Here is a 14,418-nt window from a genome sequence, read left to right on the forward strand (position 1 = left end):
ACGTCGTTTTGAAACACGAGATCGACAAGGGATAATGTTTTGTTTAGCAGTTTTTCACGCGAGTGGAGTTATTTTGCGTCCTGTAATGGAACATGGAGAAAACGAAAAACCCATATTTAAGTATTTTTTAACCTCTTTTGAGTTATTTTTCTCTCCCTGTTTCATTCGCTCCTTCTATTGTTGTCAAAGTGCGAAGAGCAAAACAACCCACAAACCGAAACTATATGCGTTACTTCAAATTTGAGTAAGTGGCATAGTACTGGGAATTGAGCTATTTGATCTGCCGGTTGAGTGAAAAGAACTTAGGCAGTAGGTATTGTTTCGCATGGCTGCAAATGAAAACAACTTCCTTCCTATCAACTCAAAACTAGGTTAACGGACGAACTTGAGTGCAATGAACTCACATTTAAGTACTTCATTTTCTCCGTGAATATTCCTGGGGTGAGATACGACAGAAGAGATCAAAAGAAATTGGCTGGTTTCCCAACTATTGGATCACAACAGAGTTGTAATAGATTTTGCTACTCAGCTGACACGTTTTCTCTTACAAAATATGTTATAATTTTGGCTGGTTAGTAATTAAAACAACAGAAATTGTACCACGTTTTTTTTTTCTAAACTGAACATAAATGAAACAAAATATGTTATAATTCGGCACGGAAAATGGCAGGGCATGGCGTACCATTGGTACCTCGCGTACCTGCAGGAATAAAATAGACCCCTTCGTGTGGTCCTCAGACTCTTGCATAGCTACTCCTATCCCTACCTCCTCGTGCTTTTGCTTTTGCTTCTGCAAACATGGAGCGTCTGTATTCCATGTTAGGAGCGGCTCACAACAGCGTCTGTTCCCCATGTCAGGGGCGGCTGAACATCGTCCGAATGCCAGAGAAGAACTCTAAGTTAAATTGTCATCCGAACGTTTAGGGGGAATGATCCTCCGGAAATCTAGGGGGTTGGTGTCAGGCTCTGCAAGCCAGCCGTAAAAAAATCAAGCAACGAACAATCAACGAGAGAATACGAACCCGGACAATCGGTGAAGACCACAGCGACGTAAAGGGACTAGCGATTGGAAGCTCGGTACGTGGAACTGTAAATCTCTCAACTTCATCGGGAGCACACGCATACTCGCCGACGTGCTGAAGGAGCGCGGATTCGGCATCGTAGCGTTGCAGGAAGTGTGTTGGAAGGGATCAATGGTGCGAACGTTTAGAGTTAACCATACCATCTACCAGAGCTGCGGCAACACACATGAGCTGAGAACAGCCTTTATATTGATGGGTGATATGCAGAGGCGCGTGATCGGGTGGTGGCTGATCAATGAGAGAATGTGAAAGTTGAGGCTCAAAGGCCGGTTCTTCAACTTCAGCATAATAAACGTGCACAGCCATCACTCCGGAAGCACTGATGATGATAAAGACGCTTTTTACGCACAGCTCGAACGCGAGTACGACAGCTGCCCAAGCCACGACGTCAAAATCATCATAGGAGATCTAAACGCTCAGGTTGGCCAGGAGGAGGAGTTCAGATCAAGAATATGTCCATTCGTAGCACCTACTTCCAGCACATCCTTCCATACCGATACACGTGGAGCAGACAGAATCACAAATCGACCATGTTCTGATTGATGGACGGCACTTCTCCGACATTATCAACGTCAGGACCTATCGTGGCGCTAACATCGACTGTGACCACTTTCTGGTGATGGTTAAACTGCGCTCAAAACTCTCCGTCGTTAAAAACGTACGGTACCGACGGCCGCCCCGGTATGTCCTAGAGCGTCTCAAGCAACCGAATGTCGCAGCGGCATACGCGCAGCACCTCGAGGCTGCATTACCAGAAGAGGGTGCACTGGATGAAGCCCCTCTTCAGGACTGCTGGAGAACAGTGAAGGCAGCCATCAACAATGCAGCTGAGAGCAACGTCGGGTACGCGGGACGGAGTCAACAGAACGATTGGTTCGACGAGGAATGTAGGCAGATTCTGAAGAAGAAAAATGCAGCGCGGGTGGTCATGCTGCAGCAAGGGACCCGACAGAACGTGGAGCGTTATAGATGAAAACGGAAACAGTAGACCCGCCTCTTTCGGGAGAAAAACGCCATCTGGAGGAGACGGAGTGCGAGGAGATGGAACTCAAGATACACGCAAGTACTATCAGAAGCTCAACGCATCCCGCAACGGCTTTGTAAGGATGGTGTCGGTGCTGAACTCATAAAGATGGGCCCGAAGAGGCTGGCCATTTGTCTTCACCGGCTGATAGGCACATTCTGGGAAACAGAACAGCTACCAGAGGAGAGGGAGGAAGGGGTAATAGGCCCAATATACAAGAAATTCGACAATTTAGATTGTGAGAACTTTCGAGCGATCACCATTCCAAATGCGGCCTACAAAGTATTATTCCAGCTCATCTTGCGTCGTCTGTCACCTGTAGTAAACGAGTTCGTGGGAAGTTATCAAGCCGGCTTCGTCGACAACGGACCAGATTTTTACTGTACGGCAAATCCTCCAAAAATGTCGTGAATACCAGCTCCCAACGCATCACCTTTTCATCGATTTCAAGGTGGCATACGATAGTATCGACCGCGTAGAGCAATGGAAAATCATGGACGAGAACAGCTCTCCCTGGAGACTGATAAGAGCGACGATGGAAGGTTTCAGGCGAACGCTCCAGTTCGTTTGGACCCCCCGGGGACTACGACAAGGTGATGGACTTTCGTGCCTGTTGTTCAGTATTGCTCTAGAAGGTGTTATGCGGAGAGCCGGGCTCAACAGGTGGGGTACGATTTTTTTTTACGAAATCCAGTGGATGATATGGACATTGTCGGCCGAACATTTAAAAAGGTGGCAGACCTGTACACCCGCGTGAAACGCGAGGCAGTAAAAGTTGGACTGATGGTGAATGCGGCCAAGACAAAGTACATTCTAGCTGGTGGGACGAGCGCGACAGGGCTCGTCTAGGTAGCAGTGTTACAATAGAAGGGGATACGTTCGAGGTGGTCGACGAGATCGTCTTCTGTGGATCCTTGCTGACGGCTGACAACCAGAAATCGCATGAAAGTTCACGTTATAACTCGTTTATTCATACTAATTACATCAAACCCGCAAAACACCGTGGATAAACTCGTCAGTTTGATGAGTTTCCTCGCATAAAACACTTCTTTTCTGAGTTCATTTATACATTTTGTTTCGTCTCGTACACTCGTACAAAGTAAGTCGCATCAATCCGTAGCAGCTGTCAAATCAACATTTGTTATCATAAGTTAAGTCGCATAAGATCACAGGTTGGTTCGGTAGAATATTTATACACTCGCATTGTATGTTATTATTCATCACATAATACATGCACGTATATCGCCTCCACTTTTGTACGTAGAAGGCATTTTCGCGACATCTTATAAGTGAAATTTTGCACAAATAAAGCCTCCAGGTGATTTCGTTATACGTACATTTTGGTTGTCTGGGTAAGGCCGGTAGTCCTCTACAGGCATGAAACGTGGACGATGCTCGAAGAGGACTTGCAAGCACTTGGAGTCTTCGAACGTCGGGTGCTTAGGGCGGTGTGCAGGGAAACGGTGTGTGGCGGCGAAGAATGTACCACGAGCTCGCCCTACTCTTGGGCGAACCCAGTATCCAGAATGTGTCCAAAGCTGTAAGGATACGATGGGCAGGGAATACTGCAAGAATGCTGGACAGCAACCCTGCAAATATGGTGTTCGCTTAGGATCCGGTTGGTACAAGAAGGCATGGAGTGCAGCGAGTTAGGAGGCGGATCAAGTGCGTATCGATTTGGCGAGTCACCTCTGGCCCTGCGAGCCCCTTTTTCGCAGAAATTCAAAACTCTATGAGATTCCTTGTAAGAACTCTTGAACAATCATCTCTGGAGAAATCTCTGTCATTCCGAAAGATGACTTGCTAGTAGCATTACTTATCGGGATTCCAGCAGGATTCTTAAGGAGAACCACTAGAGGAATTTCTGATGGATTCATACGAATATTCAACTGAAGGATGATTTTGGTGGACCGATAATTGAAGTCTCGCACCTGACTGGAAACTTACATCTTCTTATCTTAGTTACTTTTCTGATTTTCGAATTTTCAACAAATCATTCCAAAAAAAGTTGCTGTGATTTAAACAATGTATCTCAAAACCTCAACAATCAAAAGAAAATCAAACAAGCTACTAACCTGGACAGGTCTTCGCAATGGCTCTTGCCTCCCTTACGGATTGATAAATTTGCATCTTCACATCTTCTGCCAGACAATTGATTTCAGATTGGAAAGCTGTTCGAGCAACACACCGCTACCGACTGCCATCAAAGGAAATCAATTCAAGGGAAAGCAACACCAGATTACATCCTTGATTGATCCTTTTTCCATCGCACCGGAAAGACCAGAACCAATCACACACCGGCGGCGGTGATGTGAAGGCAATCAACCGGCAGTAGATCCGATTCAGGAAGAGAGCTTTTCCAATCCTCCCACGATGCACCTGAGAAGACTTCGGTCCCACGTCGTAGTGTTTGTTGCTTTTTGCTGTTTTCCGATTCCCAAGTCGTTCACTGTTCTCAATTGCCATTTGCCTTTGCGGCACTTTCTAATCTCATCTACATAAAATTAATAAAGAGCTCATTCTTCTCAAGTGGGATAGACAGTCGGTCGGTACCTTTGCCGACGAGTTGAACAGCACCAGCCAGTCAGTTGCTCGCTTAGAAGGGATGGAAACTTCGTAATCTAGGGTAAGGTAGGGTAAAAGGCTACTTTAGTTGAATAATCAATATTTCCTGAAAAAATAAAACTGTTGAACAGATTTAAATACTATGGACTGTTCATACATCGCGAGATGGGCACGTTTCAGGAAAAAAAGCTCTTCTTAAAAAACTTTTTCTAATCTAGAATGAAATTTTAAGCGTATCAAACAAAACTAAACAAGTGAAAGTTTCAATCATCTCAGAATTCAATTAAGCTCAATAAGTCAATTTTGTCTAGAAGTTCAACAGAATTGCAATTTTTGGAAATGAAACCATAGCTTTTCCAAAGTTTAATAGATTTCTACAACACCTGGAATGAAATTTTCTCAGTTGAAAGTCGTTCAAACCACCATGACATTCATAACATTCAACGAGAATATTGCTACAAACCTTTAAAATTAACTTTTGTCCCACCTTACCCTATAGATGGAGATACAGGCACAAAAGGGGAAATCCACTTGGGGTCGCCCTCGTCGTCTTTGTCGCAGTCAATGTCTCCCCCCGCCCGTGTGACAGAACCGAAAGAAGAACGCAACGCCAGATAAATGGATCAAAGGATATGCTAGGAGCAGCTCGATTCAGCCGAGAAGATTAAAATATACGATATCAATTGCTTTTGATTAACATTTCTAACGAGCTGTAAGCAGCCGCCCCGGCTGACATTCGAAACCGAAGCGATACTAAGCGGGGCGCTGACTGTGCTTTTGTAAAATATTGGAAAGCGATTGTTTCTATTGCTTTAACCAACAGCTAAGGATAATAACATATACTTTGTTGGTTAGCCCACTTCCAAAATATATGAAAAATAAATAGTACATGTTTGATACATATCTGATGATGCTTCTTTTTCTTTAATTCCTTCATTAGTATCAATTCGAACATTACATTCATTTCATTCATGTCTTATAATTAGGTGTTCTTTGTTAAGTAACACTATCATCCTAATTTGGTAAAACTGAATTAAGCTTTCATTTACATGTTCTTAACAACGTATATAACATTTCATTTGTAGTAGCAGTTCAATTTTTTTGCAGGTGAATTGAGTTCACTTACGTATAAGAGAAAAGACGCTTTTCAGTAAACAGCCATTCCATGAAAAACCGATCTAGTGGGTCTCCGAATTCCGTGCAAATTTGCTATTTTGTTCCTTATCCGAAATAAGGATACACGTATTTTTGGATTTTTTGATTAGGGTGACCATTTCCGAAATAAGGTGACCAGAAAAATCGCGACTTTGCAAAATTTTTATTTTTAAAAAAAATTATAACTTTTGAACCGTTTGACCGATTTTCAATCTTTTTGGACGAAATGAAGGCTAAAGATTTTGACTTTTCGGGAAAAATATAAAATTTCACAAAAATTGTGTTTTTTACATGAAAAAACTCAATAGTTTCCGTTTTTTCGTGTTTTGAAGGCCTCGCGACCAAAGGGGCTATTGCTGCTCTCATTTTTTCCTAAAAATTTTACGTATACTGTAAAATTTTCAGCGATGTATGTTTTTTAGTTTTTGAGATATATTTTTTTGAAAATAAAAAATCAGTCATTTTTCATTGGCACACACTGTAGATCTCAGCGCATTAGATTTGTAATGTTTAAAAAAAATCATAACTTTTGAACAGCTCAACCGATTTCCAATCTTTTTTTATGGAATGAAAGCTAAGGGTCTCAACTTTTCAGAAAAAAATAGAAAACTTTGAAAAACAATAAATTCACATTAAAATATATGGAAATTTCTAAGGAAACTAGAAATTTTAATATTTTTTCACGTTTAAACATATTTTTATCAGATTTTTTAATTTTGTCTGAATAGTTGAAATTTTAAGCTTTCATTCCATACAAAAAGATTGGAAATCGGTTAAGCTGTTCAAAAGTTATAATTTTTTTAAACATTACAAATCTAGTGCGCTGAGACCTACAGTGTGTGCCGATAAAAAATGACTGATTTTTTATTTTCAAAAAAATATATCTCAAAACCTAAACAACATACATCGCTGAAAATTTGACAGTATACGTAAAATTGGAAAAGTCAAAATCTTTAGCCTTCATTTCGTCCAAAAAGATTGAAAATCGGTCAAACGGTTCAAAAGTTATAATTTTTTTTAAAAATAAAAATTTTGCAAAGTCGCGATTTTTCTGGTCACCTTATTTCGGAAATGGTCACCCTAATCAAAAAATCCAAAAATACGTGTATCCTTATTTCGGATAAGGAACAAAATAGCAAATTTTCACGGAATTCGGAGACCCACTAGATCGGTTTTTCATGGAATGGCTGTAAAGCTAATTTAACTATATGAGGCATTTATCGTGGCAGTAGAAGATTGTAACGATTTTCGTCTAAAATCATTAATAACTGTATTCAACTTTTGTTCCAATGTTTCAACATTGGATCTTCTATGTAATTCTTCAGTACTATACCAGGGAGGAAGCTTTAGAATCATTTTCAAAATTTTATTGAATCCTTGATATTTCAAAAAAAATATATAAAAAAAAATCTTGAAATATTACACACTTTTCTAAATTTGATTTTTTTAGAGGTTATTCAAGATATTTTTCGTCATCTGTAGCTCAATTTGTAAGCAATAAGAGCTGAAAATATTCCAGCTGATTTTCTATGCTCGACTTGGAGTACATTTGTTCTTAATTGGAAGTGCTACAATTATTCCAAAAGGCTCCCTGGCTGGTACACTCTGAGTAGAATTGATAGGAAATATGAAATAGGTATAGAATAAAAAAAAATATAGAAATATAAGCTACACACGAAATATGACACAACACTTTTCCAAACTGCAAGATAACTCCAGTTCATCAACGACAATCAAGGCAGGCTTGGGAAGAATCGCTACTTTTCTTTTATTGTGTACCTTCGATCTTTCTGGACAAACTTGGAGAAAGGGCCATAGTTATAAGTGAATTTAATTTTAATTTTGATTGGAAAACTGTAAAAAAATGCGTGTTTCAATACTTTATATTCAATCAAATTGAAAGGTGCTATCGTAGCATTAATTTTTTGTGTGCAGGAATTGATTTTCAACCGATTGTTGAAATGCAAAAATTTGTTTTGATCAATTACGCGCTTTTTATCAAGTTTGTCCGTCCTGTAAGATCTGGGCTCACAGTGACAGTTCGTGACAGCAGAATCTCGGCTCACTATGACGTACATAAATTTTGTATCGGTTTCTCCCTCCCAGATAAGAACTATTGTTGCTGGAGAGTGTATTCAAACCGTATTCTGATTTGCTTCTTCATGTTAATAAAAAGAATTGCGAATAAAAATCAAACTTCATTCAGCGCAAATCATAGGGGTAAGCTAGTGAAAAAATCAAAAAAAAAAAATGAAATTAAATTTAATTGAATTGTTTTCAATTTCATGGCATGCTAGTCTACATTATCACAACAAACTAGCCAGATGAAATATGTGTTTCCAATATGGCGGAATGAGCAATTTTTCACATTGAACTAACTCTCTTCTAGTTACCTGCTCTATGAATAAACATATAAAACGGCATTATTTGCATTTTTCAGAAAATGCGATTTTTGGGAAAAGGATTTCTAGGAATTATTGACACCACGGTTGCAAAAAAACGAAGATGTTGAAAAATTACGCTTGTTGCACACAACGACAGGCTGGTTCTTGTGGTAGTCAATTTGTTTATTTTTTGTTTGTCGCGCGATTCACCGAACGCAGAACCGCCATATTTAAATGAATTCAGAAGATTTCAAGACAAGATTTGAGAACCAAACAGCGCCCACCTTTGAAAATTTATCCCATTAGTTACCACCAGCAAGCAAGTAATTTGATTGATTTTCAACACGAACTGTTGTCAGATTCTCCAGTCTTGTGCATTTGAAAATTCAAAGTTTGGCTTCGTTTTATAACCTTAAAGAATTTCAGGAATTAGTGATGAGAAATGAATCTCAGTAGTCAGGATTTGATTTAGGCAACAAACTGTTGCAATGAACCGATGCACGACTTCACTATGGACTGATGCACGAGTTCACTATTTGACGTTTTAGCGGAGCCGTGTTATTTATGTGACCATGGAAACCAGTGAATTTGGCTTCGCTCAAACGTCAAATTAGTGAACACGTGCATTGATCCATGGACCGATGCACGATTTCATTATTTGACTTTTGAGCGGTTGCCTTATTATTTATGTGACCATGGACACTAGTGAATTCGGCACCGCTCAAACGCCAAATGGACCGATGCACGAGTTCACTAATGGACCAATGCACTAATTTGACGTTTGAGCAGTGCCGAATTCACTCGTTTCCATGGCCACGTAAATAACACGGCACCGCTCAATCGTCAAATTAGCAAACTCGTGCATTGGTCCATTAGTGAACTCGTGCATCTGTCCATTTTGACGTTTGAGCGGTGTCGAATTCACTTGCTTCCATGGCAACATAAATAACACATAAAAAAATATTTGAGTAGCCAATGGACCAATGGACCAGTGCACGAGTTCACTAATTTGACGTTTGAGCGGTGCCGAATTCACCAGTTGCCATGGTCACGTAAATAACACGGCACGCTCAAACGTCAAATAGTGAACTCGTGCACTGGTCCATGCACGAGTTCACTAATTTGACGTTTGAGTGGTGCCAAATTCATTCGTTGCCATGGTCACGTTAAAAGCACGGCACCGCCCAAACGTCAGATAGTGAACTCATGCATTGGTCTATGGACCAATGCACGAGTTCACTTATTTGACGCTAAGACAAGACAAGTCAGATCAGAGTGCAAAAACGAAACCAATTGCCTGTCAAAAAAGACCACTTCTCATTGGTCGTTTTGGCAAAGCCTACTTTCACATCGTTGAGTTGGATTGCAACAGGGCACTTTGTTGCTAGCCTGGCCGTGTTCATAAATTAGAGTTTTAATAAAAAGTTTCAAATTTTAAATGAAATCATTTTGCTTCAGATTCATTTATATTCGATTTAAGGTTTACCGCATGTGCTTCTGCAATGCTAAAATGAATGAAAAATACTTACTTCAAAGCAATGTAATGAAAATTGTTTCAATTTTCTCAAAAAATATCGCCGTTTTTCAATATAAACCTGATTTTTAAATAAGCTAGCATCCTCTATTGCACTGAATGAATGAAACGTATAAGAAACAACAAAATCATGAACCTTGATGTTTGAATTTGTTCACAAGGTTTGCTTTAAAAGGATTCTGGTTGCACTGGCTTCTGTATCGTCAAGGTTATCGACTGAAAAACAACAGGGCAGTCTTAGTTGAGCTGTCACGTCCTGTCCTAGATTTGACGTTTGAGCGGTGCCGAATTCACTCGTTGCCATGGTCACGTAAATAACACGGCACCGCTCAAACGTCAGATAGTGAACTCATGCATTGGTCCATAACCTGAGTAACCTGAAACGTATAACTTAGGGGTCTATTTTATAAGTCGAGTCGATCAAAATGACTCGACTGGAGTCACTGTCGATCGAAAAAATCGCTCGACCCAGCTCTGTCACTCGAGTTTTTCGACAGTTGTCACTTTATGTGACTGGATTACTATGGGAGTCGACGGGTGACATCTGAAATATGCATGCTTACTTTGATCGACAGTGACTACAGATGAGTCACGTGAATCTGCTCGATTTACAAAATAGACCCCTTAAATCTAATTTAAACATTTCGTTAAAGAGTTAATCCCCAAGCATCACTTTCTTGCAAAACTGAAACTAAAATCGATTTCCGTTCTCCTTCTCTTCCGCAGATTTCAGCGCCGGAGCGATACGAAACGTGCACCTGGTGGTAGATCCGCCAGCCGTCCGCCGATCCCACCACGCCACCCTCCGCTGCCTGTACGACCTGGGTGACTCGCCACTCTACTCGGTCAAGTTCTACCGGGGCCTGCGGGAGTTCTATCGATACCTGCCGAGCGAGTATCCGGAGAAGAAGGCCATCCCCTTTCCGGGAATCAACGTCGACGTAAGTCCCACCATGAGACAGAGAGTTTTCCGTTCTCTTAGGCGGCATCCATTTATTACGTAACGCTAAAATTGGAAATTTTTGAACCCCTCCCCCCCCTCCGTAACGCTTTTTGTATGAAAAATTTCAAATTTTTGTATGAGCCGTAACGCTTAAGCCTACTCCCCCCTCCCCCTAGAGCGTTACGTAATTTGTGGATGCCGCCTTATTGTTTCTTATGTAATTATAATCCTTTCGAGAGGAGGACAAACCCGTTTCGGAGCCAGCGGAAACCGGGACAATAACGTGGCCTGTTTGCCAATTCCGACTAAAGTTGAATGGGGAGTTTTCTTTAAATATTTCTCCTGTTCCGTCGTTGCGGTGCACAGAGGGGTAACTAGAACAAGCTGTTTGGTATCTTTCTTCACAGGACAGACGTCCTTTGCGTGATGTTTTGTACCATGACCCAACTTTTGGCGCCGACGGCACCGAGTGGGGTTCTGAAAATTTCCTCCAGGTTTCTGGAAATTTTCCCATGTCACACGGGTATCGAACATAAGTCTTGCTTTTTCTAAAACTCTAGTATTATTAAGATCACTTTTATTAAAGTGAACTAAATAATATTCCAGAGAAAGCCCTGTCCGAACAATGTCAGAATGGGTTCTCTTTTTCATAATGATTTGTTGGACTGGGGAAAATTCAAGTAAATCATTTATTCCATTGAGAGACCTCTGAAGACGACTTGAACAAACGTTGTGTGTATAATATAAAGAAAGGTGACGAGGCGTTGGAGGGTCGCGAAACACAAGTTTGGGGAACTATGTCTTAAAGCATCTAACTGATTGCTCAATTCGTTGCAATTATCAACATTTACAATTTCACGCTTGAAAGAGAGCGCGCATTCCGGGGAAACGTCCTTTGTTCCATTTTTGCAACAATTAGTGACAATTTTAAACCCCGATTTTTGGAAAGAAGTTCTTTTTGTTTGTGGTTGCAACCATATTCAGTACGACGCGCACTCATAATTTGACATGATTTTGACCATGATTAACCGAAATCACTCTTGTGTGCAGTGGGTGAGTTTTCGGTAGCTGGCGAAGTTAAGCTCACGCTGATCGTTATTGCAATCAGCGAAAGTGGAGTGGTCGGGGGCAGGGAAATTGAAAGCGTCCGAGTAACGAGTTGGTCGGGGCAGGTTTAGGGAAGTCTCTTCTCGGTTTCAGTTTTGTCCGAGCTGGAAGCGAAAAATATAGGATTACACTCGATTATCCACCTACAATTCGGGAGAAAAGCTTTACGCTCGAGAGTTGTCTGATAGCGGGATTTACGATGGACGAGGGTAAAGCAATACTTGGCAGTGTGTTTTCGGCAAGATTTTCTGGAAATTGGGTTTCGAGTTTAAGAGCAAAATTAATTGGGTGAAAGTTGTATCACTGGATGGTATCGTTCACAGATTAATTACAGAATTAAGAGAAAAACAATCGTTATTGTGAAAGTTATAAATACTTACTCTGTGTGCAACTATATCATGCAATTTTTGTTTCAGATTGTGTTTTAAGTTCATTCGACCTAAAATTCCATGAATGTTCTTTCAAATCTTAGTTTTATTTCAACAGCTTTTTTTCAGATACTCTACCAGGGATTCGTCATAAATGGCCTTCACGCATTCCGGAATGATGTTCAACATTGCTTGAGTTTTGTTCACGAAAGTTTTTCTGGAATTTGATTACTTACTTTCTTTCACAAATGAATTCTAATTATTTGTTTATGAAACAATTCAAGGGTGTCCGCAAATTACCCGTACAAACATTAACCACATGGCTCTCCACAATTAAGCGGAAAAATTTCAGCATTCCTGCATGTTTTAATTTCTTGGCCTATTATATTGTTGAGCAGTAAGTTCAACACATTTCCGATTTCAAATATTTGTTTAACGAAGCCAAATAAATTAAGTGGTCTGAAAGCGACCCATTTTTTGAGCTTTATGACGGAAGAGAAATGTTCATCGAACTCACTGGATTTGAACCGCATGATTACCTCCTTTCATCCTATTCCAATGATCTGTAAATTATTTAAAATAACAATAAGAAAATTTGAATTATTGTTTTTTTAGATTTTAAGGTGAAATCAATTTCTGAATGTCTAGCGACTAATTTGGTTATCTCAGTACAATGCAATAATTTCTAAACTATTTTAAATTCTATTTTGTGTTAACATATGATTATAACGAAACATGTACATGGACATTGATTTATTATTATGTTTTCAATGATAGGTCATCTTTCCCACATTTTGCTGTTCGGGTAATTTACGGGCACCCTGCATTGCTCTAGTAATTCCTGCAAAGAATCATCCTTGAACTATTCCAAATATGGTTTATTTATTAAATTTACTTTTTTCTATCAGATTGTGTTTTAGAGTTCCACTAATGACTCTATATATTTCTAGCTTTTTTCACGAAACTTCACCAGAGATTCTCCAAAAATGCATTCATATTGAATATTTTTTAAATTAGTAGCTCTTGTTCTCGAGAGTTCCTCTGTAATTTGTCAATCTGTTCAGGAGTTCCTCAAACAAGTTTTGCAAGGACCTTGATTCCAAATTTCTTAACTAATTTTAATGGAAACTGCTCAAGGGATGCCTACGTATTTTTTTAAAGGAACTTACCAAGAGTTTTGAACGAAAGTTTGCCCAATGAATGCCAATGATTCGTTGAAGAACTAATTCATAGATTACTCGACTAGTTCCGGCAAGGAAACATCTTGTAAATTGTTCAGGAATTTCTACGGTTGTTATTGTGTATTCCTTAAAGAATTTATTTGCAGATATCACGGATTCTTATTGTAAAGAAAATTCATGGATATTTTTTGAAGAAGTATTCCTTGGAATTTGTTGTGAATTCTTCATGATTCAGAATTTTTTCATCAAAACCTTAATTTTTCGAGAAATTCCACTCTAAACAAACTCTTTCTAATGACTACCGAAAAGCTAAACATTACATATAATTTGCAATTGTATTAGATGGACAAATTGATGTGAAGATTTGCGAAAAAGTTACACGTCTTCTCAGTGAGAATCGAACTCACGACTCCCCGATCTCTAGTTGGGGCGCGTTACCACTACGCCATGAGAGGACTCATGAACGCAGAAGTTAACCTGAATTCGATTTCAGCTCAATAATCACGTGGTCCTTTTTCGCAAAGTGCATCTCTTTCGGAAGAATTAGATGCCCATCCAAACACTTTGTTTGGTTTTTTGTTTACCATGTACTTTTGACGTTTCGCGATCGGAGTGACCGTTCGATTACAAAGGAAAATGTTAAGTCCTGATAACACTCGCATGTTTTGTTTACTGGTCCGTTTCGGTTGCATGCACACTTTTAGCTGTCAGTCCTGTCGCGCAAAGTCCTTATGGATAGCCTTATTGCTGATAAATTATAAGCCAGTGTTGACGTAAATTGTGTTTAATCATAATATCAAATTTCTTTTTGAATAAAAAACCGTATGAACCTCTGTATTTAAGTTTTATTACAATTTGAAAAATAGGAGAAGGGGTGGTAAAATGAACACCTTAAAGAAATCATTGTGTTTCTAATAGAAAAACGAGGAATTTGTACAGTTTTATCCCACAACATCAAAAATAGGGATGTCATCTATAGCAGCGACATGAATTCAGACTAAAATAGTTGAATTTTCACATATATTTGGCGCAAGCAAAATTTGATGTAAATGTTCATTTTACCTGCACTATGTGG

At 39.6% G+C, this 14,418-nt stretch overlaps 1 protein-coding gene across 3 annotated transcripts in view; it reads left to right on the forward strand.

Moving 5' to 3' along the window:
- The window catches only part of LOC5566409, a 718,065-nt gene that overhangs the window by 353,563 nt on the left and 350,084 nt on the right, over nt 1-14,418 (forward strand). For all 3 annotated transcript variants that reach the window (XR_002498600.1, XM_021837392.1, XM_021837393.1), the window contains exon 4: nt 10,471-10,685. Coding sequence is in view for 2 of the 3 variants with exons in the window: in XM_021837392.1 (XP_021693084.1) it covers nt 10,471-10,685 (215 nt within the window). In the remaining variant the exon portion in view is untranslated. The remainder of the gene's footprint in view (nt 1-10,470; nt 10,686-14,418) is intronic.

This window comes from Aedes aegypti, chromosome 1, assembly GCF_002204515.2.
Source record: "Aedes aegypti strain LVP_AGWG chromosome 1, AaegL5.0 Primary Assembly, whole genome shotgun sequence".
NCBI classification, from domain to species: Eukaryota; Metazoa; Arthropoda; class Insecta; order Diptera; family Culicidae; genus Aedes; species Aedes aegypti.